The sequence below is a fragment of the Triticum dicoccoides genome, chromosome 2B, assembly GCF_002162155.2.
Source record: "Triticum dicoccoides isolate Atlit2015 ecotype Zavitan chromosome 2B, WEW_v2.0, whole genome shotgun sequence".
NCBI classification, from domain to species: domain Eukaryota; kingdom Viridiplantae; phylum Streptophyta; class Magnoliopsida; order Poales; family Poaceae; genus Triticum; species Triticum dicoccoides.
The window spans coordinates 127,598,552-127,623,598 of NC_041383.1; the positions used below are offsets into that span (position 1 = coordinate 127,598,552).

At 43.7% G+C, this 25,047-nt stretch overlaps 2 protein-coding genes across 3 annotated transcripts; one reads left to right on the forward strand and one right to left on the reverse strand.

The window, feature by feature from the left end:
• Positions 1–12,622: 12,622 nt before the first annotated feature.
• LOC119362553 lies at positions 12,623–14,395 on the forward strand. The gene is made up of 2 exons (XM_037627795.1): positions 12,623–13,097; positions 13,198–14,395. Exons 1-2 carry the CDS (start codon positions 12,658–12,660, stop codon positions 13,385–13,387), a joined length of 630 nt encoding a protein of 209 aa, XP_037483692.1. The 5' UTR covers positions 12,623–12,657; the 3' UTR covers positions 13,388–14,395.
• A 1,474-nt stretch (positions 14,396–15,869) lies between these two features.
• On the reverse strand, positions 15,870–23,682 carry LOC119362554 (momilactone A synthase-like). Of its 2 annotated transcripts, XR_005173469.1 has the most exons (6): positions 23,536–23,682; positions 23,355–23,435; positions 22,517–23,233; positions 17,539–17,735; positions 17,378–17,465; positions 15,870–16,251 (listed from the first exon to the last, which is right to left on the reverse strand). XR_005173469.1 is itself a non-coding variant. In XM_037627796.1 (3 exons), the coding sequence occupies exons 1-3, from the start codon at positions 23,568–23,570 to the stop codon at positions 22,429–22,431; spliced, it is 921 nt and encodes a 306-aa protein (XP_037483693.1). In that variant the 5' UTR covers positions 23,571–23,682; the 3' UTR covers positions 22,172–22,428. The 2 variants fall into 2 exon arrangements, 1 of the variants encoding a protein (XP_037483693.1); XM_037627796.1 differs by lacking the exons at positions 15,870–16,251; positions 17,378–17,465; positions 17,539–17,735 and having other exon boundaries at positions 22,172–23,233.
• Positions 23,683–25,047: the final 1,365 nt, after the last annotated feature.

A 25,047-nucleotide genomic window follows, 5' to 3' on the forward strand; every position in this document is an offset into this window, starting at 1 on the left:
GGGCATAACGTAATCTCGGTGAGACCGATTACACAAACTCGGTGAGACCGATTTTGCTAATAAGCTAACCAGAGAGTCGGTCAGGCAAACTCGGTGTGACCGATTACACAAACTCGGTGGGACCGATTTTGGTACTGAGTTAACCAGAGAGTTTGCATTGTAATCTCGGTAGAACCGATTACTCAAACTCGGTAAGACTGATTTTGATAATGGACATACACAGAGAGATTACAATCCCATCTCGGTGAGACCGAGATCCCTATCGATGAGACCGATTTGCCTAGGGTTTGTGGCAGTGGCTATGACATCTGAACTCGATGGCGCCGGATAGAAAGAATCGGTGGGACCGAGTTTGACTTTTGGTTTAGGTCATATGTGGATGTGGGAAAGTAGTTGAGGGTTTTGGAGCATACCACTAAGCACTTATGGAGCAAGAAACTCATTAAGCAACACCTCATCCCTCCTTGATAGTATTGGCTTTTCCTATAGACTCAATGTGATCTTGGATCACTAAAATGTAAAATGTAGAGTCTTGAGCTTGAAGCTTGAGCCAATCCTTTGTCCTTAGCATCTTGAAGGGGTTCCACAAATTTTAGTTCCTGCCACTTCATTGTTGAACTTAACTGAAAATATACTAGATAAAAGCGTTAGTCCAACAAGAGATATGTTGACATTAATTACCAAAACCACCCAGGGAGCACTTGTGCTTTCAATCTCCCCCTTTTTGGTTATTGATGACAACATACATCAAAGCTTTAGATAGAGATATAGAGAATAGCAGGTAAAGCTTTGGAAGGACGTGTAACAAGCATAGGCTCCCCCTACATGTATGCAATCATGTGAATATGGAATATAGGAGCATGTGAATGCATAAGCATGACAGAGTAGGCAATGTGGTACGTGTATCTTAGCTATATGCATCAGGGCGAAGAATTATGGGAGATGTACCTTCATGTTTATGAGTCCTTCTTGCAAACAGTATGTACATCAGCAAGAATTTGTCATATACATGATTGTGATGCATATACTTACCTTGTGGTCTTGAGTTGGCTTAGGATAGAGTGAACCTGTGAAAATAAGGTTAGATAACACTGATGCATCTACTAGCTAGAGCAAACGATAAGAAACCACAAGAATACCAAGACTGGGATGACATGTAGAGAGTGAGTACCAAGTACCACATTGGATTAGACATGTCCCCAAAGATAAAGTTATGCAATGAATTTAAAGATCTTCTTTCCCTGAGTATCTTGCTCCCCTTGAATCTAGCATGGGATACTGAGAGAAGATAGGGAACGGAAAATCAGAGCTAAAGCAATTTTAGCACATATGAACATGTATTTCCCCTCTTAGAAGACATGTAACATCTCTCCTCTTGAATGCCAAGCATCTGGGATCATTGAAGATTACTCTTCTCTTGAGTATTTTCTCCCCCTAGAGATATGATAAGATGTGATCTTTCTCTATAGATAAAGCTTTTGATGTGATCTCTCTCCCCCCCCCTTTGACATCAATTTCCAAGAAGGATCTTCTGGATGTGTTGTCACATGGGTTTGGTCCTTGAGTCACAAGTCAAAGCAGCAAGAAAAATGTGATGCTGGTAGAGGACAAGATTCATTGAGTGGAGCTGGATCAAAAGAATCACAGAAGTAAGTGGCAGGTAGTTTTTCCTATAGTAAGATCGATAGCACCGAGTTGTATTCTTCGGTAGCACCGAGAGGTTTCGGTGGGACCAAAATTGACAAACCGGTGGAACCGGTTTCATCATAGGGAAAACATTTGTCACCTCAGCTCACTAGACTAGTAAGATCTCACAAGGATTTGCAAGGAATTAACTGAATGATTTGCAATGAATTTGATGCAGGAAATGCAGAACAGATAGAAAAAGAAACTGTAAAAGAAATCTAGATGAAGTTTTTTTTTGAAAGGGGAAACAAATATGAAAGAGACAAATGCAAGAGCACAGAAAAGCACACGAGAGAACTTCATCTAGAATTGGTCGGCGACAAAGTTACCTATGTTAGAGTATATTGACTTAGGAGTCAAGTGAGTTCACTTGATCATAGGTCATACTCATCGTTTAAGCTCAAAATGGGATTACCATTTTTCATTTAAGCATCTTGATGTATTCACATCTTGTCGAGTTTCTTTAACTCATGTCTTGGAGTAAAGCTTCTCTAAGATGGTAAAACATACCTTGGGTGATGGTGTTGATCGTTCATGTAGTTGAACTTGTGTGGGTTGCTCAAGGTTGATGTAGTTCATCAAGAGTTGGGAGCACCACTTGGAATTTGAGTTCATCTACCTACATGGGTTAGTTCTTGCAAGGAAGAGCACTTGTGTATCCAAAATAACAATCATGAATTTCAACATAGAATTTGTCAAAGGATATGTGTGTATGGATTTGTGCTTCCTTGTCTTCAACCACCACTATGTAGAGACTTTGGAGATGTTGAGATCGCTCAATATGTGAGTGTGTTGCAATCTCATAGATTTAGATTCCTCCAAATTCCTACAAATGCTAGATGACATGCAAGATGCAAATATATCCAAGATGTAAGATTTTCATCATAAGAGAAATATCAAGGATTAGTCATAGGCATATGTCTTGCATGTATCAAATGGAGTTCCTACTCCAAGTTTGAAGCATCAATGATATTCAATTCTCCTCTCAACCTGCAAAACACTTTCTCATCAAGAGGTTTAGTGAAAATGTCCGCTAATTGTTTTTCGGTGCGAACATGCTTAAGATCAATATCCCCTTTGGCAACATGATCTCGAATGAAATGATGACGAACTTCAATATGCTTAGTTCGAGAATGTTGCATGGGATTATGAGCCATCTTGATAGCACTTTCAGTGTCACAAAGTAATGGAACATGTTTCACGTATATCCCATAATCTTTAAGAGTTTGTGTCATCCAAAGTAATTGAGCACAACATGAACCCGCGGCAATGTATTCCGCTTCGGCGGTGGATAAGGATACCGAGTTTTGTTTCTTGGAAGATCAAGACACAAGAGATCTACCAAGGAATTGACAAGTACCCGAAGTGGACTTTCTATCAACCTTGTCTCCGGCATATTCCGAGTCGGAGTAGCCAACAAGATCGAAAGAGGCCCTCTTAGGATACCAAATGCCAAAATTTGGTGTATGAATTAAGTATCTTACTATCCTTTTCACGGCCTTAAGATGGCATTCTTTAGGTGCAGCTTGATATCTTGCACACATGCACACACTTAGCATAATATCGGGACGTGAAGCACATAGGTATAACAATGAACCAATCATAGAGTGGTAAACCTTTTGATCAACCGGTTCACCATCTTTGGTCAAATCAAGATGTCCACTAGTAGGCATGGGTGTAGTCATACCTTTGCATTCTTGCATATTGAACTTCTTGAATAAGTCCTTAGTGTACTTCGTTTGAGAGACAAAAGTACCTTCCTTAGTTTGCTTGATTTGCAATCCAAGAAAGAATTTGAGTTCACTCATCATTGACATCTCAAACTTCTCTGACATTAGCTTTCCAAACTTCTCACTAAAATGAGGGTTAGTTGATCCATATATGATGTCATCAACATAAATTTGGCATACAAATAATTCTCCATCAACCCTTTTAGTAAAAAGTGTAGAATCAATTTTCCCAATGTCAAAGCCTTTTTCAATAAGGAACTTGGTTAAGCATTTGTACCAAGCTCTAGGAGCTTGTTTAAGACCATAAAGAGCTTTGCGAAGTTTGTAAACATGATTAGGTTTCTTAGGATTAACAAAGCCAGGAGGTTGTTTAACATAAACTTCCTCCTCTATTTCACCATTTAGAAAAGCACTTTTAATGTCCATTTGGTACAAGGTGATATCATGGTAATTAGCATAGGCAAGTAAGATGCGAATGGATTCAAGTCTAGCAATGGGAGCATAAGTCTCACCATAGTCCATACCTTCGACTTGTGTGTAACCTTGGGTGACGAGACGTGCTTTGTTGCAAACTACTTGTCCATCTTCATCTTGCTTGTTGCGAAACACCCATTTGGTACCAATGATGTTGTGGTTGTTGTCGGGCTTCTCAACCAATGTCCAAACTTGATTTCTCTCAAAGTTGTGTAGCTCTTCATGCATAGCATTTATCCCATCTGGATCTTCCAATGCTTCTTCAACCTTCATAAGTTCAATGCTAGAGATGAATGAATAGTGTTCACAAAAGTTAGCTAAACGAGTTTTAGAGCGAGTGATTCTCCCGGTTTGGATATCATTGTAGATTTGCTCAACGGGATGGTCTTTAGCAATCCTTGCTCGAACTCGTGAAAGCTTTTGCTTGGGTCTTGATTGAACATCTTCTTCATCTTGTTCTTCTTCTTGTCCTTCTTCATTATTGGCATTGTCGTTCTCTTGTCGTGGTGGAGAAGGAGGTTGTTGACGTTCTTGATGTACTTCCTCGTTTTCTTCATCTTGGTGTGTCCCACTTGTGGATGCTTCCATATCAACTCTTGGTTCACCTTGTCGTGACGTAGAAGCTTCCACTTGGATGGACGAGGTACTCTCCTTCACCTCCGTTGGACGAATCTTGCCAATAGACAAGTCTTGGATTGCTTCCGAGGGGTCTTTGTCCCCTACATCAATTGGCAATTGCTCTACTTGCGAGCCGATAGATTCATCAAACTTCACATCTACCGTCTCTTCAACCTTTCGGGTGAAATTGTTGTAGACACGGTATGTGTGAGAGTTTGAGCCATAACCAAGTAGGAAACCTTCATGAGACTTAGGAGAAAATTTAGAACGACGATGCTTATCAAGAATGTAGCACTTTGAGTCGAATACTCGAAAGTATCCAACTTGGGGTTTGTTACCGTTGAGGAGCTCGTATGCTGTATTGCCGAGTAGCTTGTGAAGATACAAGCAATTCGTTGCATGACAAGCTGTCTCAACCGCTTCTGCCCAAAAGTGCTTCGGCGTCTTGTACTCATCAAGCATCATTCTTGCCATTTTGATGAGCGTCCGGTTCTTCCTCTCAACAACTCCATTTTGTTGAGGTGTGTACGTAGCCGAGAAATCATGTGAAATCCCTTCTTCGTCAAGAAAGGTGTCCACATTTGCGTTCTTGAACTCCATTCCGTTGTCGCTGCGAACCTTCTTGATCTTCACTTCAAACTGATTTTGAGCCTTCCTGGCGAAGTTTTTGAAGATCTTTTGGACCTACAATTTGTCATCGAGAAAGAACACCCACGTAAATCTTGAAAAATCATCAACTATGACTAGACCAAAAGAATTTCCACCGAGACTTTTGTAGGCGTTGGGACCAAAAAGATCCATGTGAAGTAGCTCAAGTGGCCTCCTTGTGGTCATGATGTTCTTCACGGGATGCCTTCCTCCAACCTGTTTACCTGCTTGACAAGCATTGCAAAGTCTATCCTTATCAAATATGACATTGTTAACACCAAGGATATGGTTCCCTCTAATAAGCTTGTCAAGATTTCGCACGCCAACGTGACCTAATCGTCTATGCCATAACCAACATTTAGAGGATTTAGCAATGAAGCAAGTTCTAGGTTGAGCCTTTTTAGTGAAATCAACAATGTAAAGATCACCTCTACGTATACCGGTAAAGACCATTTTATGATTGTCTCTACGAAACACTTGGCAATCTACTTCAGTAAATAGGACATTGAAACCGAAATCAGCAAGTCTAGATACTGAAAGTAAGTTGTAGCCAAGAGATTCAACGAGCATAACATTTTGAATGGAGCTGTCATGTGAGATGGCCACCTTACCGAGGCCAACCACCTTACCCTTTGAGTTGTCACCGAAAGTGACATACTTTCGAGGACCATCATTTTCAGCCAGCTCACAAAACATGTCTTTATCTCCGGTCATGTGATCGGTACATCCACTGTCAAGAACCCATTCCTTTCCTCCTGCCATATATCCCCGAAGATTTGCCATAAGACCAAAGTGTCTCATTGCATCATCAAGATCAAAGTCATCATCATCATCCTCATCATAGTATCCAAGCTTGACATCGTCATGTGGTGGATCAACTCCTAGCGAGGGTGATTCATTAGTTGAGTTTGACAATGATCTCCTTTATGAAGTCTAGTAGCTTTGGAAATAATATCGGTAATAATTCCAACATTTCCTTTGGCACGCATAAGATTTGTAAGTTCAAATAGACAATTACCAAACATAGGATCATTGGAATTCATCTTACTCAAGGCAATAGACTTATGAAGAATTTCATCCAGATTTTTTAAAGAATAATTAGGAAACCGTTCCTCAAGAAATTTCCATATAGTGTAGGCACACTCAAGAGTAGGCAATTTTCCAATCAAGTTTCTAGGCAAGCCTCTAGTGATAAGATTAACAGTTCTAACATTCCTAATCATGTCAATCGACTCATCAAGGGTAGGATGCATAGGATCAACATGAGGTGCACAAGGACTAGAAATGTACTTGTTCAAATGATATTGATTGAAAATTACAAGCATCTCATTTTTTCACTCATGAAAATATTCTCCATTAAGTATAGGCACTCTATGTCTAAGACTCCCCAAAGTAGACTCATCCATCTTCCTCCAATGGTGATTAAACCAAAGCAATGGAGACCAAGCTCTGATACCACTTGTAGGATCTTGAAGTATGTCTAGAGGGGGGGTGATTAGACAACTTGACCAAATAAAAACTTAACCTTTTCCCAATTTTAGTCTTTGACAGATTTTAGCAAACTTAGCACAAGTCAGCAATCTTAACACAATTCAAGCAAGCATACAGAGAGTATATGAGCAGCGTAAATTAAAGCATGCAACTTGCAAGAATGTAAAGGGAAGGGTTTGGAGATTTCAAACGCAATTTGGAGACACGGTGATTTTTGAGTCGTGGTTCCGATAGGTGGTGCTATCGTACATCCACGTTGATGGAGACTTCAACCCACGAAGGGTAACAGCTGCACGAGTCCATGGAGGGCTCCACCCAAGAAGGGTCCATGAAGAAGCAACCTTGTCTATTCCACCATGGCCGTCGCCCATGAAGGACTTGCCTCACTAGCGGCAGATCTTCACGAAGTAGGCGATCTCCTTGCCCTTACAAACTCCTTGGTTCAACTCCACAATCTTGTCGGAGGCTCCCAAGTGACACCTAGCCAATCTAGGAGACACCACTCTCCAAGAAGTAACAAATGGTGTGTTGATGATGAACTCCTTGCTCTTGTGCTTCAAATGATAGTCTCCCCAACACTCAACTCTCTCTCACAGGATTTGGATTTGGTGGAAAGAAGATTTGAGTGGAAAGCAACTTGGGGAAGGCTAGAGATGAAGATTCATATGGTAGGAATGGAATATGTTGGCCTCAACACATGAGTAGGTGGTTCTCTCTCAGAAATGGTAAGTTGGAAGTGTAGGTTTGTTCTGATGGCTCTCTCCACGAATGAAGAGTAGGTGGAGGGGTATATATAGCCTCCACACAAAATCTAACTGTTACACACGATTTACCAATCTCGGTGGGACCGAATCAACAAACTCGATCAGGCCAATTTAGTAAACCTAGTGACCGTTAGGGTTTTTGGTGGAACCGACATGCAACTCGGTAGGACCGATATGGTTAGGGTTAGGGCATAACGTAATCTCGGTGAGACTGATTACACAAACTCGGTGAGACCGATCTTGGTAATAAGCTAACTAGAGAGTTGGTCAGGCAAACTTGGTGTGACCGATTACACAAACTCGTTGGGACCGATTTTGGTAATGAGTTAACTAGAGAGTTTGCATTGTAATCTCGGTAGGACCGATTACTCAAACTCGGGAAGACCGATTTTGATAATGGACATACACAGAGAGATTACAATCCCATCTCGGTGAGACCGAGATCCCTATCGATGAGACCGATTTGCCTAGGGTTTGTGGCAGTGGCTATGACATCTGAACTCGATGGCGCCGGATAGAAAGAATCGGTGGGACCGAGTTTGACTTTTGGTTTAGGTCATATGTGGATGTGGGAAAGTAGTTGAGGGTTTTGGAGCATACCACTAAGCACTTATGGAGCAAGAAACTCATTAAGCAACACCTCATCCCTCCTTGATAGTATTGGCTTTTCCTATAAACTCAATGTGATCTTGGATCACTAAAATGTAAAATGTAGAGTCTTGAGCTTGAAGCTTGAGCCAATCCTTTTTCCTTAGCATCTTGAAGGGGTTCCACATATTTTAGTTCATGCCACTTCATTGTTGAACTTAACTGGAAATATACTAGATAAAAGTGTTAGTCCAACAAGAGATATGTTGACATTAATTACCAAAACCACCCAGGGAGCACTTGTGCTTTCAATTGATACCTATGGTTCTTTGTGTGCACGAGTGTTAAGAGCAAGGTATTAACCTATAGGAGACATCTTAAACTGTCAACTGAAGAAGGGGTCATCTTATGTATGGCAGAGTATTTGGGCCGGCATCCAAACATTCAAAATGGGATGTATTTGGAGAGTAGGTCATGAACAAAAGATCAATCTTTGGACAAATTGCTGGATTCCTAACAGTGCTTCAAAGAAAATCATTACAGTTCGAGGAAACCAAATACACACGAAAGTTGGAGAGCTAATTGATCCAATAAAGGGAGATGGGATGCTAGTTTGGGAAATTTTTTGGCCAATTGATGCAGATCACATACTACATATTCCATTACTTCATGAGGAGACGGAAGATTATGCCGCATGGCATCTCACGAAGAGTGGAGTTTTTTCTGTACATTCGGCCTATTACAAGCAATGGGAAGTGAACTATGATCCAAAGGAGAGTGAGTTGGCTCGCTACTCCACGGCACCCCATCCAGTTTGGAACAATTTATGGAATATGAAAGTACCAGCCAAAGTGAAATTTTTCAAATGGAGGTGTCTGCACAATGCCATCCCGTGCTACAGTGTTCTTACAAATCACCACATCAAGGGTTTCTCAATGCCCTTTCTATCAAGACAGGGCGGAAGACATTTTCCATATGTTGTTTAATTATACTAGATCAAAAGTAGTTTGGGATGCTCTCGGGATCGCACCTGATATCAATTTCACTAGTATGATCGATCGGTCGGGAGCAGAGGTCATGGAGTTGATCCTATGCGACTTATCCTATCGGAGATTGTATTCTAGACCGTTGGAGTTGCTGGAGCTCATATCTACGGTGTGTTGGTACCTTTGGTGGCAACGACGGCAATTTGTTCGGGGAGAAGACATTTGGTCTCAAGAAAGAACTACGCTGGCGGCCCTTGCTTTAGCTCTGAATTTTGCTCATGCATCGGAGATCAAAAACATGCCTAAAATCAACAAATGGCCAGTGTTTCTCTTTGGACAACAAATTTGAAATGATGATGCATCATTTACTGAGGGACTACGCAGGCTCATGTGGAGCTGTGATCCGTGATCATCGGGCAAGTTTTATAACGGCATCTACGGCAAGATTGGAACATATAGCCGGCGTGTTCACAACAGAAGCAGCTGCCTTGCTTGAGGGGCCGAAGCTAGCAAAAAATATGGGATGCTCTAATCTGGTGGTGAGATCGGACAACAGCACGGTGGTGGATGCTATAAACTGTAAAGAAGGGTATTCTATGGTGGCAGCGCAGGTTCTTGATGATTGTCATAATACTTTACTAGATTTCGGGAGGGTTAATATTGAGCAATGTAGTAGAGAGACAAATTATGTAGCTCATGAGTTGGCTAGATGGGGCGTGCAAATAACCCTTCTCTTTGGGTTGATGCCCCGCCTGAGTTCACAATAAAACTGTTAGCGGACGATGTAACTATTATTTGATTAATAAAGTAAGCCTTCTCGTAAAAAACGCTCTTGGAGCTAATTTTATTTCACTGTGAAATGTGAGCCATTGGGAGTGCAATTGTTTGTTATTTTGTACTTTTCATGGGCTTTCCTGTAATTGGTGAGGCATCTTCTCCTGAGATGTGCCCGATGTTTTCCCCGTCTCTAAGAGCATCTCTAGTAGACCCCGTATAATGCTGATCCGCATAAGGCGTTTACAGTTCGCGGAAAAGGGGCTATGCGGGCCGGCGCGAGCGAGGTCAAAGTCAGACCCCGCAAAATGGACCCGTAAAAAAGGATATTCGCAGAAGTTGCTCTTTTACGGGTCGGCTACGTGGAGTTTGCTCGGGCGCCGCCGCGTCGACACGCAAACTGAAGACTCCCAATAAGCGAATTTGACAGAGATTCCGACAAATGAGTTCAAATTCAAACAATAAAACATAGTTCGCATGCAAATAAAAGCTTAGTTTTGTACGACAAACACAAAAGGAGTTCATGCAAAAGCGACGACCACGTCCGGCATCATCTTGGTCGATCTTCACTCCGCACCACCTCCATCAAGGTCATCGCAGCCCCTGAATCCACCTCTGGCACTTCTTCCAACTCCGATACCGAAATCATTGGCGGGTGCACTGAATACATCAGCGACATTGATTCCAAATCCCGATGAGAAAACATCTCCGGCACTGTAACACGCATCGGCCGACGCAAGAATCCTCCTCTTCAAGATGTCTCTTCTTGCCATATCATGACATGCTTTGGTGATGTCGTCCATGTCATTGTGGTTCAATGTCATGATCTTATTCTCTTCGACAAGCAGCCTGGATATGGCTTTGTTCTCAGCGGCACATGTTCTTCTCTCCTTAATGAACGTCTTGCGCAGCCCCTCGTCCTTGAGCAATTGCCACTTTTCTTGCTTCTCTCGTGCCTTCTTCTCGGCCAACTCTTTCTTTGTGTACAACGTCTTCCTTAACATCAACTCATTTGATTGCACCATGACATCTATCTTGTCCCGCAAGCTCGATGCTTCGTGCTCTCTCTTGATCTTCTCCTTTGTCTTTTTGTCACCATCGGGCTTGTTCAAGTTTCTTGGGCCATCATCATCTTCATCTTCATCCATATTCATAAATGAACCTCTCTTTGGTGGGGATTCTTTGTCAATCACCTTCCACTTGTCGCACTCTTTGAGCATATCCCAACAATGCTCTAGTTTAAAAAAATTGTCTTCAAAAGCTTCCATGTCTTTGTATATTTATTGGGCAATTTTGTCCTACACAATTAAAACAAAGTCAAATGATGCAACCACTTCATATGATGCAAATAACGTGCACAACTTAGAATGTGAAAACGAACTAATCAGATTCGACGGTTCCACTTGGAGGTGCATTGCGAATTGTTCCAAGCAAGCTACCCAACGGCTACAAATCGGCTTGATCACGTCCCAACGGCCTTGGAGTGACCGAAAGGTCCGTGGTGTCCTATTGGGATGCTTTGCCATCATGCGGAAGTATTGATCTTCGATTCTTTGCCAATATCTCTTGGAGGTTTGAGACGTACACGTGCAAGCACAAAAAGACACCGCACTCCAAGCCTTGATCAAGATTTGATCTTCCAAGATTGTGTAGTTCTTCGATCTCACGCTTTTTTTTCTTGCGCTTGCTCATACGCCCCCTCATCTACCTCCTCCAATTCATCTTCACCATCGTGATCATCCACGCCACCCTCCGTTTCATTGTAATCGAAATCAATGACACGACTTGATCGATGTCGATGACGTTGGCGTCCAACAAGTTCACAAACTCGGCAGTGGTCGAACCACCGCTACATTGAGTGACATCAAGTCACGAGCTACCGCAATGGTGAAAAGCGAAGCAAGAACAAGGGATTGAAGATGCATACCTTCCGGCCATCTCGTCGAACACCTCGCCTCTGGTGGAAGCAGCACCACTGAACGGCATCGTCGTGGAACATCTCGCCGGGGCGGAGGGAGTGGACGAAGGCGCCGTCCTTCTCGTCGTAGGGGCCTTCTTGCGCTTCATGCCCGAAACCTTGACCACCTTCTCCGCCGGCAGTCGGGCAGATTGCGCAGCGGCGGCGGCGTCCGGCGCGCGTGCCTTTCCGGTGAGGCCAGCCAGATTGCCGCCCTGCACGACAACGCTGACCTGTCGCTTGCAGGTAGGCGCGTTAGGGCCTTGGGCGACGAAGGGGGCGACATGGTCGGCGACGAGATCCGTCGGAAGGGATTGCGTGTGCGCGACCTCCACAGTGATGGGGGACGCCTGGGAGGCTTCCATGGCGGTGAAGAAAGGTGGGGAAGATGGACCGGAGCGCGCGGTGGTGGGGCAATGGCGGCCGAGGAGGGGGAAAGCGGGAACGGCCGCGCGAAAATTTCCCTCGCGCCAAATCTTGCTGCGGATAAGGGGCGAGCTCGGGTCGACCTCTCAAGCCGTGAATCTAAAAGTTGAGGGCGAACTTTTGCCACGCCCCACAAAAACTTTTAGGTCTTGTACAATGGAAGGTGCTTAGGGGAGGTGCTTAGAGAAATAAACCAGGCTTTTCTTAAGCACCGGTGCTTATTTGTATAGGATAGACGCTTAACTAAGCGTCTCTCATGTAGAAATAGGCATCGGTGCTTCAGAAAAACCCGGTTTATTGTTCTAAGCATCTCTCTAAGCACCTCCCATTGTACAAGGCCTTATGGGTTTGATGCGTTTGCGGGGTCTGCTCGAGCAGAATTTCCGTGCCGACCTGTATTTTGACAGTTATTTTGCGGGTCGCCGCGTTATACCGGGTTTGCTTAGAGACCCTCTAACTAGGTACAAAATCCAGATATTTTCTTTCCTCCAAAAAAAAGGATTCAACCAACGTCAATGGCGTCGCCGCCGTGGTCCGACGACCTTCTAGGTCTCTTCGTCGCCGTCCTCGACGCGGTGTGCTCTTCCAGCTGGCGCTCCGTTGCTTCTCAGCCGCGTTCTTCGCCGTGGTCGGAACTCCCAGACGAGATCCTAAATCTGGTGATGGCCGGCCTCCCTAACCTGGCAGATCGCGCTCGGTTCCAGGCGGTGTGTCGATCCTGGCGCGCCTCGGCTCCCCCTCCGCCGCAGGTGCCGTGGATGCAGACGGTACTGCGTTCCTGGCAAGCGGTTTCCTGCCCCCCTCCGCGGCAGCGGCCTTGGAAGTGGATCGACTCCGCGTGCCGCCGTCCGTCCGTCCCCTCACATCTGCCGCAGCGGCCTTGGATCGTGCTGCCCGGCGGCTTCTACAACCACGACGGTATCTACACTTACATCAGAGAGTGCACAGGACACGGGTAAAATCTTGTTGTATCTCCATAGTTATACATCCTTATCACATATATAAAAGTTTCTTTGTCTTCTCTTGATCTAATGTATGGATGGTTCTCCTCCCAGGTCCGCCACTGGCAAACAGGAGTACACCCCGTTCAAACGCTCCAACATCAACAGCTCCTTCCCCGACAGCCTGCGATGCGTTGGCTCCACCGACAGCTGGCTCGCCCTCGACTACGCTGATGATAAGAACAAAATTCATACCTACTTCTTGCACAATCCTTTCTCTAAGGAAGTTGTGGCTCTCCCCTAGCTGGATGCCATAGTCGGTAATAGTTCCGAGTTATTTCAGATCCGCAAGGTGCTCATCCGATTGACCCCTGGTGACCAGCTCGTCGTTGTCATGACCAACAATTGGAACTATCCTATCATCTTAATCCGACCGGGAAAGGGCGCGTGGTTACCGAGGCCACAAGCAACCCCCTTCATCAACATTATTGACATCGTGCTCCTAGGAAACAGGCTCTACGGGATCACCCAGGCAGAGGACCTCTTCTCCTTGAATATAAGCTTTAATGCTGATGGCTTACCCACAGTCACCAATATCAAGCACCACATCAGATCGGGCGATGCTGATTCCAGTGTGGAGAGCGACTTAGATGAGGACCAAGACCATTATTGTGAGAACGAAGAGGATCGGCTTCAGCGCAACTTGTATGAATTCAGGACAACTGGAGACAACATGATCACTGATGGCATCCTGTGTGATGAGATGACTTGTGCTCCCAATGATCACCTTGCCACATTTTGGCACTTACTTGAGTCGTGTGGGAAGCTAATCATGGTGAAGCGTCAATTGCAATTTCCTAAATGTTGTTATGTCAAATTCACTCGTAAGTTGGAGGTTTTTGAGGCAGATTTCAGCGCACGCACATGGTTGCCGGTGTCAGGTGGGCTAGGTGACCAAGCACTTTTCATCAGCAAACGCTTCAGCAAGTCTGTTTCTGCTTTTGGAGAGAGAGAGGAGGATGCTATTTATTTTATCGATACAGGTGAGGTGTTCAACATAAAATCCAAAACTCAAAGCCGGCCAGTAGAAAGAAGCGTCGATTCCCGTTGGTCAACATGGATCTTCCCTCCAAGCTAGATGTAAGAGTACACTACTAGATGCTGAAAAATGAATTATTTATCTTAACTATTCCCTACATACCGCCGCTTATCCATCACATTGTTCATCACTTTCAGTACACTCAAGTCTAAGATGCCATTATGTTGATTTTTCCACATCCTATGCATGTTTGCATAGGATGATCATTGCAAATGCTCCTTAGCACATGTTTGCTCCTGCGATTTGCATTCCTACCCCCTTGCTTTTACTTTCACATTGTTCACACGGCAGATTCACCACCAAGATAAATAGTCTAAGGCATGATGAAACCACAGGTCGGCTTTCATGATCTCCTGTCACGCCAAAGCCTGCAAGATCACGACGCTATTACAAACCCATGGACTTTTTGTGTTTCTGAAGAGGGCACCATAGAGCGTTATACCCATTTGTCCTTGTCATGGTCTTTGGAACGGGGACATTAATCTCCGTTCCTAATCTTACTAGCAAGCCGAGGTGATCAGGATCATGACATCTGATGTGCAGACCTTGTGTAAAATAGGAACCTATGCAGTATACAGTGGTTGAAGTCACCAAATTTATCATGGGAAGGTGTAGCTTCTTACTGCAGGTTGGTATATGAATGATATCATAACCCTCATCTGCCTTTCCACTGGATCTCTGAGGGTTGCTGCTGAGTACTTTGGTTACATAGTTGTTACCTCCCAATCTACAAGGGCACTCAACTCTTACCAATGGTGGTTTTCTGAATATACGCGGCAGGGGTTTGTTCTGTATATCCAGCCGGTGCTCTGAATATGTACAACAAATAATCAGGTGTGCATTGGAGATATCATCCATCCTTAAGCATTTTAGTCAGTGAAGATTAGATCCCAGCTGAAAGCAGCACAGGAGACACTTGTCTGGACCCTAATTCCTCTGTTTTATTAGGCACATCCACAACTTGTGGAGTCATCAGAAGTATGACCAGTCTCCAAATGCCAGCTTGCATAGTATATTTTGGAAAGGTAGAAGCTACTCATGTTGGACAAGATGCAGCCAGCTCAGAGAGAGATAAATTTGGCTTCATCGGGTTGCATCTTTTCTTCCGACTTTGATTTTGGTAACAGAAACAGAGTGCCTTTACCAGCTGAATTTATTGTGTTTTTGCACTTCCTTCCTCGTGTTTGATGGAAGAGGTGGTGACTGAATTATCTAAAGTTGTTGTTGTTGTTGTTGTTAATGTAGTTAGTGGTCTGTGTGATGTGATGCCAGAGTGGCCATGGCTGCTCGTTTTGTTCAGTCTGATGCTTGCTGCTTTTTGGTTGGTGCAACGGAATGAGTAATACCGCAGGTAGAGAGAGAGAGAGAGTATTATCATCAGTTCCCAGCAGCTCGTTTTGGATGCAATTATGGTCTCAAAAATGAGTGAGGCATCTCGGTCTGCCTGTGTGCATTCATTCAGATGGACAGGTTAAATCTCAAGTTGCACACGCTTCATGTCCAATTGTTAAGGTAATTGAGAGCTTGTTTTTGAAGAGAGCCCCAAAAAAGAGAGGAGCTTCTTTTTAGTTCGAATATCAATATCTACATGCATGTTGAGCTGAGCTGAATGTTTATTTTCAGCTAAACATAAAACGAGTGGATGGAGAGAACAGTTAAAAAGAAGCGGCAAAGTACATACTTCACGGAATTTCATAAGTTCCAACTCTAATTAGTTGAGCGATCGAGCACATAGCCACTGCAATAGCAGCATTGATCATCTACACATTTCGCAATTGGACGACGGTTGGGGAGTAAAAAGGAACATCACCAAGTGTACCATAACCAAGTAAATTAAATCTCCACATGAAACTACCATCTCTCAAAGCTATCTAGCTATTTCAAAGTTACGCCCTCTACTTGGCGATTTCTCAAGTGGCAAACATCATCTGTTTCAGAAGCATGCTAAGATATCGATATCTGCAAAAAAGAACATGGACAACAGTTTGAATCACCATGACTCCATTTATTGCATTTTTCTTCTTCTTCTAGGACTGGCCTCGTCTTGTTTGTCTCTCGTCACAATGCACCTGTGAGCACCAGTAACATTGTCCAGTTAATAAACCTATATGATAATGAATTACCAACAATCGTTAGTCATAGTCAAGCTACACCGGTTCGAGCATGTTCTGTCCGTTAACGCATATATAAAAAAAGTTTTTACATATTCATTATGCATGTCAGAACGCCTTCTCTAGTCAAAGCTAAGTGGCAATTTGTTGCTACTTCTTTAGTTTAATCATTGACACAACATCCTTTTACCAATCTAGCACCACATCATCATAACAACGCCTTAAAATTTGTGATAAGAGTGTGGCGCTTCCTGGTTCTTAGCTCAACCCCCATACTCTGGTTTGGCTAACACTTTGTGGACGTATTTTAAATTTTACTGATATTTTTTTAGCTATGCTCAAACATCATATACCAAGATAAAAGATAGACAACCATTAGCTTACTACAATATAAAATTAGGAAGTAATGGGTCCTGTTTACCAAGCAGAAATGAGGAGCCCCCAGATCCTAAAATTGAGATGCAACTACCACGGTTCTCATTTACTGCTGGGATTAGTTTGAGGGGAACTACCCAACTGAATGAACTTTTTTGGAGATGGCAAGGGGCTGAGGAAGAGCAAGATGCTCCTGCTTATGTAGTAGGAGCAGAACTGAAGAAAAGAACTAGGAATACAAAGTAAGCCTATTTTGCATACTGGAACTAGGAAGTGTGAAACATTAATACATTATAGTAGTAAATTGCAAACTAAATACATGTAGCTATCGGGTGAAGAGATGGATCTAGTGTAAATCATAATTTTTCAACTAAAAAAGGTCATTGGATTTTAGGATGGACGGTTATATGAGAGGTGGGATGCTACCAGGCTTGCACCCGCCTCCAATCCCATTTGTTGTCTTGTCCTCAATTATTCACCTAAATCTTTCCAACCTAATTGGCAGGACCATGACTACTCACGTGGCTGTCTTTCCATTACCAAACGGCCATGGCTACAGGTTTTGAGGTTTATACTAGAAGGAAATTTCACCAACTACTATGGTTGATGTCAGTTTGCTGAGAATGCGAATAGATACTGGACAAAAGTCAAGCTCTGAGATACTGATTATACTATTTGCATGCTTATAAGATATGGATAATGCCCTTACCATATTATTCTAGCCCTGCCACAGCAGCAGTGCATCGTCAACTCCACATAGTGTTGGGTCACCTTCATTTCCCCGTGCTTGGTCAACTCTACATAGTGTTGGGTATTGGGGGTAAGAAAACATAAGACATTTACACAAATATGTACACTATAAGTCCATACCTGTGTTCTTCAATATGCTCTTCAGACAGCATAATCTTCACTTCCTTCCCACAGGCAGCACATATTTTAACCTCCTCACGCATGGCCCTATAATTCTTGTAAGCTTTGATTGCATAAAGCAATCCACCTGCTGCCGATAAAGCTCCAAAGGCATAAGAACCAATTGCCACAAAAAGTGCTTCAGCCGCCATCGGTCACTAGCAAAGTACACAGAGAACTGTCACTAGCGGATCATCAGATGTGACGGAAATCATGAAACTGCTAAATTTATGATGTACAGTCAGAACATGTTAATAGCTAGAGGTTCAATAGGCAACTTTAGAAGTCAACTTCTAGAGAGAAAAAACTTGGTGTGGCAGAATCAAACTCTACTCCTAGAAAAGAAATACTCAGCCAATGGCTGGATAACCAACTGTACAGGACCCTTTCGCTGCAGATTCAGCGAGAAAGCAAGGCATATCTGGCCCGATGATATTATAGTACCAAAAGTCACAGAAGTACTTCCTCTCAAGTCACAACAAGTGGTTGATGATAGAACCCTTAGTTCCTATTCTTACACAATCCAAGTATCATCAATTAGATTGTTTGCATATCAGACCAAACAAACCGTACGGAAACAGTCTATACTGATCAATGGAAATAGCCTGTAGGAATTTTGTCAGAGTAGTTTTCTCTTATGCGATTAGCCTCCACCTACCTCCAATCTGAAATGCAGTAAACGGCTCTTATCCTAAACTGACTAGCAGGAAAAGTCGTCTTCAGAAAACAAGTTGCAGATCAAGGTTGTAGCACATAAGAGAACAATCATAGATAAGATATCATGATCTAGAGTTAATAATCCGCATAGGAGGGGCGGGGGGAGAGAGAGAGGTGATGGAGGGGCGGAGGCAATGGCGTTGGAGGGGATGAGAAACCTGCAGATGAGGAGCTGCGGTGGAGGGCAGAGCTCGGGCCGGCGAGTGGCTGCTCGGGGGCGGGGAAGAGGGCAGAGACGGCGGGAGTAGGCGCTGGGGAAGGGGTAGGCAGGAGGGGCGGCGCACGGACGGCGGTCCGACCGGATGGGAGCCGCGGGCTAGAACGCTAGCCACCACGAATCGGTCTTTTTTTTAAGGGAAATGCCATCATGGCGGTTTATATTTCATGTGAGAATAAAGATGCATCATTTGTTAAGGCATCCACTAAAAAACTCGGGGGCTCCGATTTCCAAACAATTGTTTGAGACACCTCCGAGTTCTTAGCTAGCAGATCCGCCGCCATATTGGCTTCCCGAGGGCAATGGCTAAAAACTATAGAGATAAAGTTGCTAGATAGGAAAATGCATTCGAGTGCGGCTAATCTGCATCCGGGATCATCTGCACCCCCGCTTAAAAAAAATTCAAAAAAAAATACTAGAAAAATTCAAAAAATTCCAAATTTTTTTGTGGTGGTAGATAATTTGACACGTGAGGTGCGCACCAAAATTCAACTCATTTGAGCATCTGAGCAGCTCTCGGCAAAAAAGACAAAATCAGGGTCTGTAAAAATGTTTACTGTTTATGCACTGTTTTGACCCGATTTGTCTTTTTTGCCGAGAGCTGCTCAGATGTCCAAATAAGTTGAATTTTGGTGGGCACCTCACGCGTTAAATTATCTACCACCACAAAAAAATTTGGAATTTTTTGAATTTTTCTAGTATTTTTTCTGAATTTTTTTCTGAGAGGGAGCAGATGAGCCCCGGCACCGTTTTGAGTTTTCCAGTGCATTCTTCATATATTGCCGCTGCTGGTCCTAAAGAATTCCCGCCACTCAGCATGATTTCGATTACCTCCAGACAGTCCGCTTCTCAGCGGGATGAATCGGTCTTTTTTGTTTAACATAGTACACGCAAGCGTTAATATACACGCGCATATACTCATCCTTATGAACGCACACACGCACAACCTACTCCTATGAGCACCTTCGAAAGACTGAGCCGGCATATCATCTTGAAATTTATGAAGTCACCGTAGCACATCGTCGTCGACGGGAACGTCTCCTCCCACTGAATGCGCATCGTCGAAATTTTAAAATAGTCCAAGAATAAATGCGAGCACCAGGACTTGAACCCTGATGGGCTGGGGATACCACAGTCCTTCTAACCATCCAACCCCACACAGGTTGGTTCGCCCGCCACGGATTGGTCGTTCGGTTTCGATGGGACGGGAGAAGAAGGGGGCAGGAGCTCTTGGCAGTTTGCAGAGAACCCCCTCTAGTGAAGTGTATTTAGGTGCAGATCTAGGGGCTCCGCTCCTCATGGCCGTTCGATCTCGCCGGTAGCACTGATATGTGACTGCGAGGCTCCTTGTAAAATTATGAAACCACGGGTTATGCACCGTTTTCTTTTATTTTCATATAGAACAAAAAAAGAAGGGAAACGTTCAGCGTCAACTGGTTGAAATCAGTCGACGCGTCCGCTACCTCCTTTAAGCGTCACATGCTCTCAAATGCCCCACTCAAGGAAACACGAGGCGAACCTCTTCGTGTAGAAAACATCACGTTCCTCTCTCCGTCTCTCATCTCTATATTTTTTGCAAAATTACATATCCTGTAAAAGTTCTTCCACAACACTACTCTTGTTGTAGAAAAAAGAGAAGACGAAAAAATAAAATCCCGCAACACAGCCTATGTTACAAAAAAAAAATCCCGCAACACAATCTATATTGCAAAAAGTAAATCCCACAACACAACCTATGTTGTAGAAAAATATATTCCCACAACACAACTTATGCTGCAAAAAAGATGAACACCGCAACCTATGTTGCAATGTTTCTGCAACAAGAGTTTTGTTGCAAAATAGAAGACGTTCAGCTGCTAGATAGATCTGATCTGATGGTCCGCCGGGCGACGGATCGCTTAAAACAATCTGTCGGTGGCCCCAAAAAAGAAACATTTTCTTCTTATAAACCAAAAAAAAATAGATAGGATAAGTAAACCACCCCATCCGAGAAGGATAATTTTTTTGGAAGCAGTTTGTCGTCAGAGGGCATGTGAGTCTCTACCGTCAGCTTCTTCATGTAGATTGTAGAGTCCTCTTCCGAGGGCTCTTGTTTATTGACCACATTGACCACAATGCGTCGAGCGCATCAAGGCGATGGAAACACGAACAATTTTAACACAAAAACAAAATTTTGAAACCTGAACAATTTTTTAGGAAATTATTCCAACTTCAATATTTTGTTCAAGTTTCAAATTTTGTTCCCCTTTTTTTAAAAAAAATATGTTTCAAAAAAATTGTGTTTTAAAAAATTGTTCACATTTTAAAATTTTGTTTAGGATCCAAATTTTGTTCCCATTTTTTACAAAAAATGTTTATGTTTCACAGATGTTTGTGTTTCAAAAAGTCGTTTGCACTTTAAAATGTTGTTCGGGATTCAAAATGTGATCCCATTTTCACAAAAATGTTTATGTTTCACAAACATTCATGTTTTGAAAGTTGTTTGCACTTTAAAATTTTGTTCAAGATTTAAAGTTTGTTCCAAATTTTCACAAAAAAAGTTTATGTTTCACAAACATTCGTGTTTCAAAAAAATTTCACACTTTAAAATTTTGTTCAGGTTTAAAAAGTTGTTGCTCTTAATAAAATGTTCGGGGATTTCAATAATGGTTCACGTTTTCAAAATTTCTTTGTGTTTCCGAAACATGTTCGTAATTCAAAAAAGTGTTCACATTTTTGCATATACTGTTTGGAATTTGGAAAAATGATTTTTAGTATTTAGAATATTAGGATTTTGAAATTATTCATAATTTAAAAAAATGAAAAATATAAAAAGTATACGTTTTCAAATCTTGACGCTGCGGTATATGGTTAAATATTTTTGCGCTTCTCATTTGTAACCAAGAGTCACTAGTTAGAGTGCATAGCAGGAGTAGTTCAGCAGCTAGGTCGCAATGTGAGTATCACATTTTTTGGTATTTTTAAGTGTCACGCTACTAAAAAGAAAAACATGGTTCGCGTCTGGTGGGCCGGCTCTGTAGCGTTCAGATGCAGATCGACCTGCTATGGCAACAATCCCGTTGAGAATGCCCTTAAGGTTCAAAATTGATCTGGATCAGAGAGTTTGGTGTGCTGATTTCAGGGATTAAAACTTATGCGTTCGGTTTAGCCTTCACCTACGAGTTCAAGGTTTATTTTGGACATTTTTCTCAAATCTCGATGAGCCTTAGACACTCCCATATAAAAAAACAAAAATGCTAAACGTACGGGCTTATTAGGGGGGATTACGTGCCCTTTCTTCTAATTCTCTTCAACTCCCGTAATTTTCAGGTGGGTGGGCCCCCTCTCTCTCCCTTAATCCAATCAACACCTAACAAGTCACAAACACTATGTAAAACCCTGGTGTTATTCCGTGAAGAGTACTCCTCCGTGAATGTAGCATTGTTGAAAATAAAGGCAAATTGTGTTAGGCGGGCAACGAACATGCACCCACATATCAAGATCTAAGAGCATGTACAATGATTAATAAGATCGTTTTATCTTAAAACTTGCATGTAATTCAGATATGACAATGACAATAAGTACAAGCCTAAAATGGGTTATCTTTTATTCTTATCTTCAGTAAGTAGTTGTTTTTAAAAACGTGATTAGACATGTTATGCTAAGGAATCATCTCTCAAATAGGATAAGACAAACTTTTTATTATGATATCTCTCTTCTCCATCTTAGCATTTATCCTATGTGTCATCTTTAAAATGTCACAATTATACATTGCCCTAACGGCCGTGCCCACGTCCATTAATTTTTCTGAATTTATTGCGCATGCTGTGGAAGATGGGTACTACTCCCAATCAGCTACTCCAGCGACATGTATTTCGGTACAGAGGGAGTAGTCATTACGCTTGTTTGGATGTCACTGTCATGCCATGCCATGGCTGTCACTCACTCGTCACCGGATCCGGCGTGTGAATCAGCTTCCCCACGGTAAACCCGCCGTCGACGACGAGGTTGTGCCCGTTGACATACCTGGCCTCGTCGGACGCCAGGTACAGGGCCGCCCGCGCGATGTCCTCCACCTGCAGCACCATCCCACCCATCTCGTTCATGCCCGACTCCACCATTCGCCTCAGCTCCTCCTCGCTCGCCTCCGGGAGCAGCTCCGCCAGCCCGCGCAGCCCGAACGGCGTCGCGATGCCATGCGGCGAGATGGCGTTCACGCGCAAGCCGTGCCTCCCCAGCTCCCCGGCCAACGCCCGGACGGCGCCGATCACGGCCGCCTTGGAGATGCAGTACGCGGGGTTCACGCCGCCGAGCACCCCCGCCGTGCTCGCCGTGCAGATGATGCACCCGCTCCGGCGCGGCACCATCACGCGCGCAGCGTGCTTGATCCCGGCGACGGCAGACCGCGCGTTGGCTGCCATGGTGCGGTCGAAGTCGGCGAGGTCGAGGGACGCGATGGAGTCCATGCTCATCTTCCCCGCGATCCCGGCGTGGTTGTGCAGGACGTCGAGCCGGCCGTGGCGCGCCACCGCGAGGTCGACGGCCGCGGCGATCTGCGCCTCGTCGGTCACGTCGCAGCGGGCGTAGGAGGCGTCGGGGCCGAGCTCGGCGGCGACTGCGCGGCCGAGGTCGTCCTGGATGTCGGTGAGGATGACCTTGGCGCCGTTCCTGACGAACTCCGCGGCGGTCTCCTTGCCCATGCCGCTGGCGGCCCCGGTGATGACGGACACCTTCCCGGCCAGCCTGCCCCGCAGCAAACACACTTAAGTGCGGCCTCTAGCCATGGGCGACGCCACGGCATGGCACAAACGAGAACCAAGAAGAGAAAACAAAGATTCCACGGCATGGCAGGCATGGCATGCACCTCTGGGAACTCGGGGCCGTGGAGAAGCGAGCGAGGCCGACGCCGGACGAGATCGCCGCCGGGGCAGCGCTCATCTTACCCCTGCATTCCCAACCACATCAGTTCGGGAGGCACGAAAGCTCTGGTGTTCTTCCAAGAGGCAGAGATTCAGTATGCAGTTTATTTGCAAAAATACTATTACCTCAGAAGAAGGTGGTGCGCCATTGCTCTAAACATCTTGAGTAGATTATTCTAGCTAGCTCTGCTGATTTGCTTGTGATGAGCTAGCTAGCTATAGCAGCAAGCCAACCAGTTCAGTACGGTCGTGAGCAGAGTAGTAGTACTTGCGTTAAATTATGAGGAGGAGAGGACTGGAGAGACGGTGGCAGACCACCAAACAGGACGAGCAGTGGGTGAATCTTCAGCGCATCTTATCTCAATGCTTGGCACTGGTGGGTATTGTACTATGTTTCTTTTTAAGGCAATTTGTTGCCAAGGCTTAAACTTTCTAGCAATGTGAAAGCGAAGATTTGATCTCTGATGGGAAAAAGTAGTACAACTATCTATACGGCTATACCTAATAATGACATAATCAAAATATTGGTGCTGACTGAAAATCCAAAAGGAAAAAAGAAAACTCAACCAAAATGAAAAGAGAATATCAATAGCCATATAGGTCATAAACGCAGGACATTATATTTTTTTCAGATCACAACAGAATATATTTGAAAACATATTTCTTGTAGTCCATGTAGCTACAAACCAAACCACACTAATTATAGTTATTTTTAGATCTACGTTAATTATAATTTACATTATTTTGGTTACACACTCCCTTCACGACGCCCTGATTTATGCTCCCTATGTAAAGAAATACTCTCTGTAAATAAATCATATATTGAAGGAACAATCAATGCTTATAACAGCCCCGCAAAAAAATGCTTATAACAGAAGAAAGAAAAGCGACACCAAAAAAAACATGCAAGTGCACATGCCTATTAGAGTAATGCTAGACCTACTTAAAGTAACGCATGATTTTACGTTTTTTTTTCTCGAAAACGCATATCATGCGTATCATCTATATAGAAAGTATGGTTTTTACGTGATAGAAAACATGGAGACTTGGGATTGGATTGATTGGGGTGGGAGGGGCCCACACCCGTGAAAATCAGGAGGCCGAGAGAATTAATTAGGCAGGTTACTTATGATTTTGTAGATGAATTATGTACGTGTAGCATTTTCGTGTCCCTTTAAATAGATCTACAAATACTTTGAGATGCAACGACAGAATAAGATTTAGATGACAAACTAGGTGAAGGTGGTTTTGGCACAGTTTACAAGGTACACCTATTTAATGTTGCAGTATCTTTATATCAATGTCTCCATTCCTTCGCATGTCTCCATTTTGTACACCCGGGAACTCTCTCTAACCACCAACTACTCGTCGTTAAGAGACTATCATAGAGTTCTCGACAGGGGATAAACAAGTTGACAATGGAGTTGCTTTTGCTTGCTAAGCTACTACACAAAAACTTAGTGAGAATTCTGGGTGCTTGTTTTGAGGAGCAGAGAACTTGATTGTTTACGAGTAGCTCCCCAACAAGAGTATAGACGACAATATCTATGTCGTGTTTTTTTGTTATTCTTGTTCATAGCACCATTGCAAATTCGTCTATGGTGTGTCGTTGCAGGGGCGGAGCTATGTGTTAGCCTG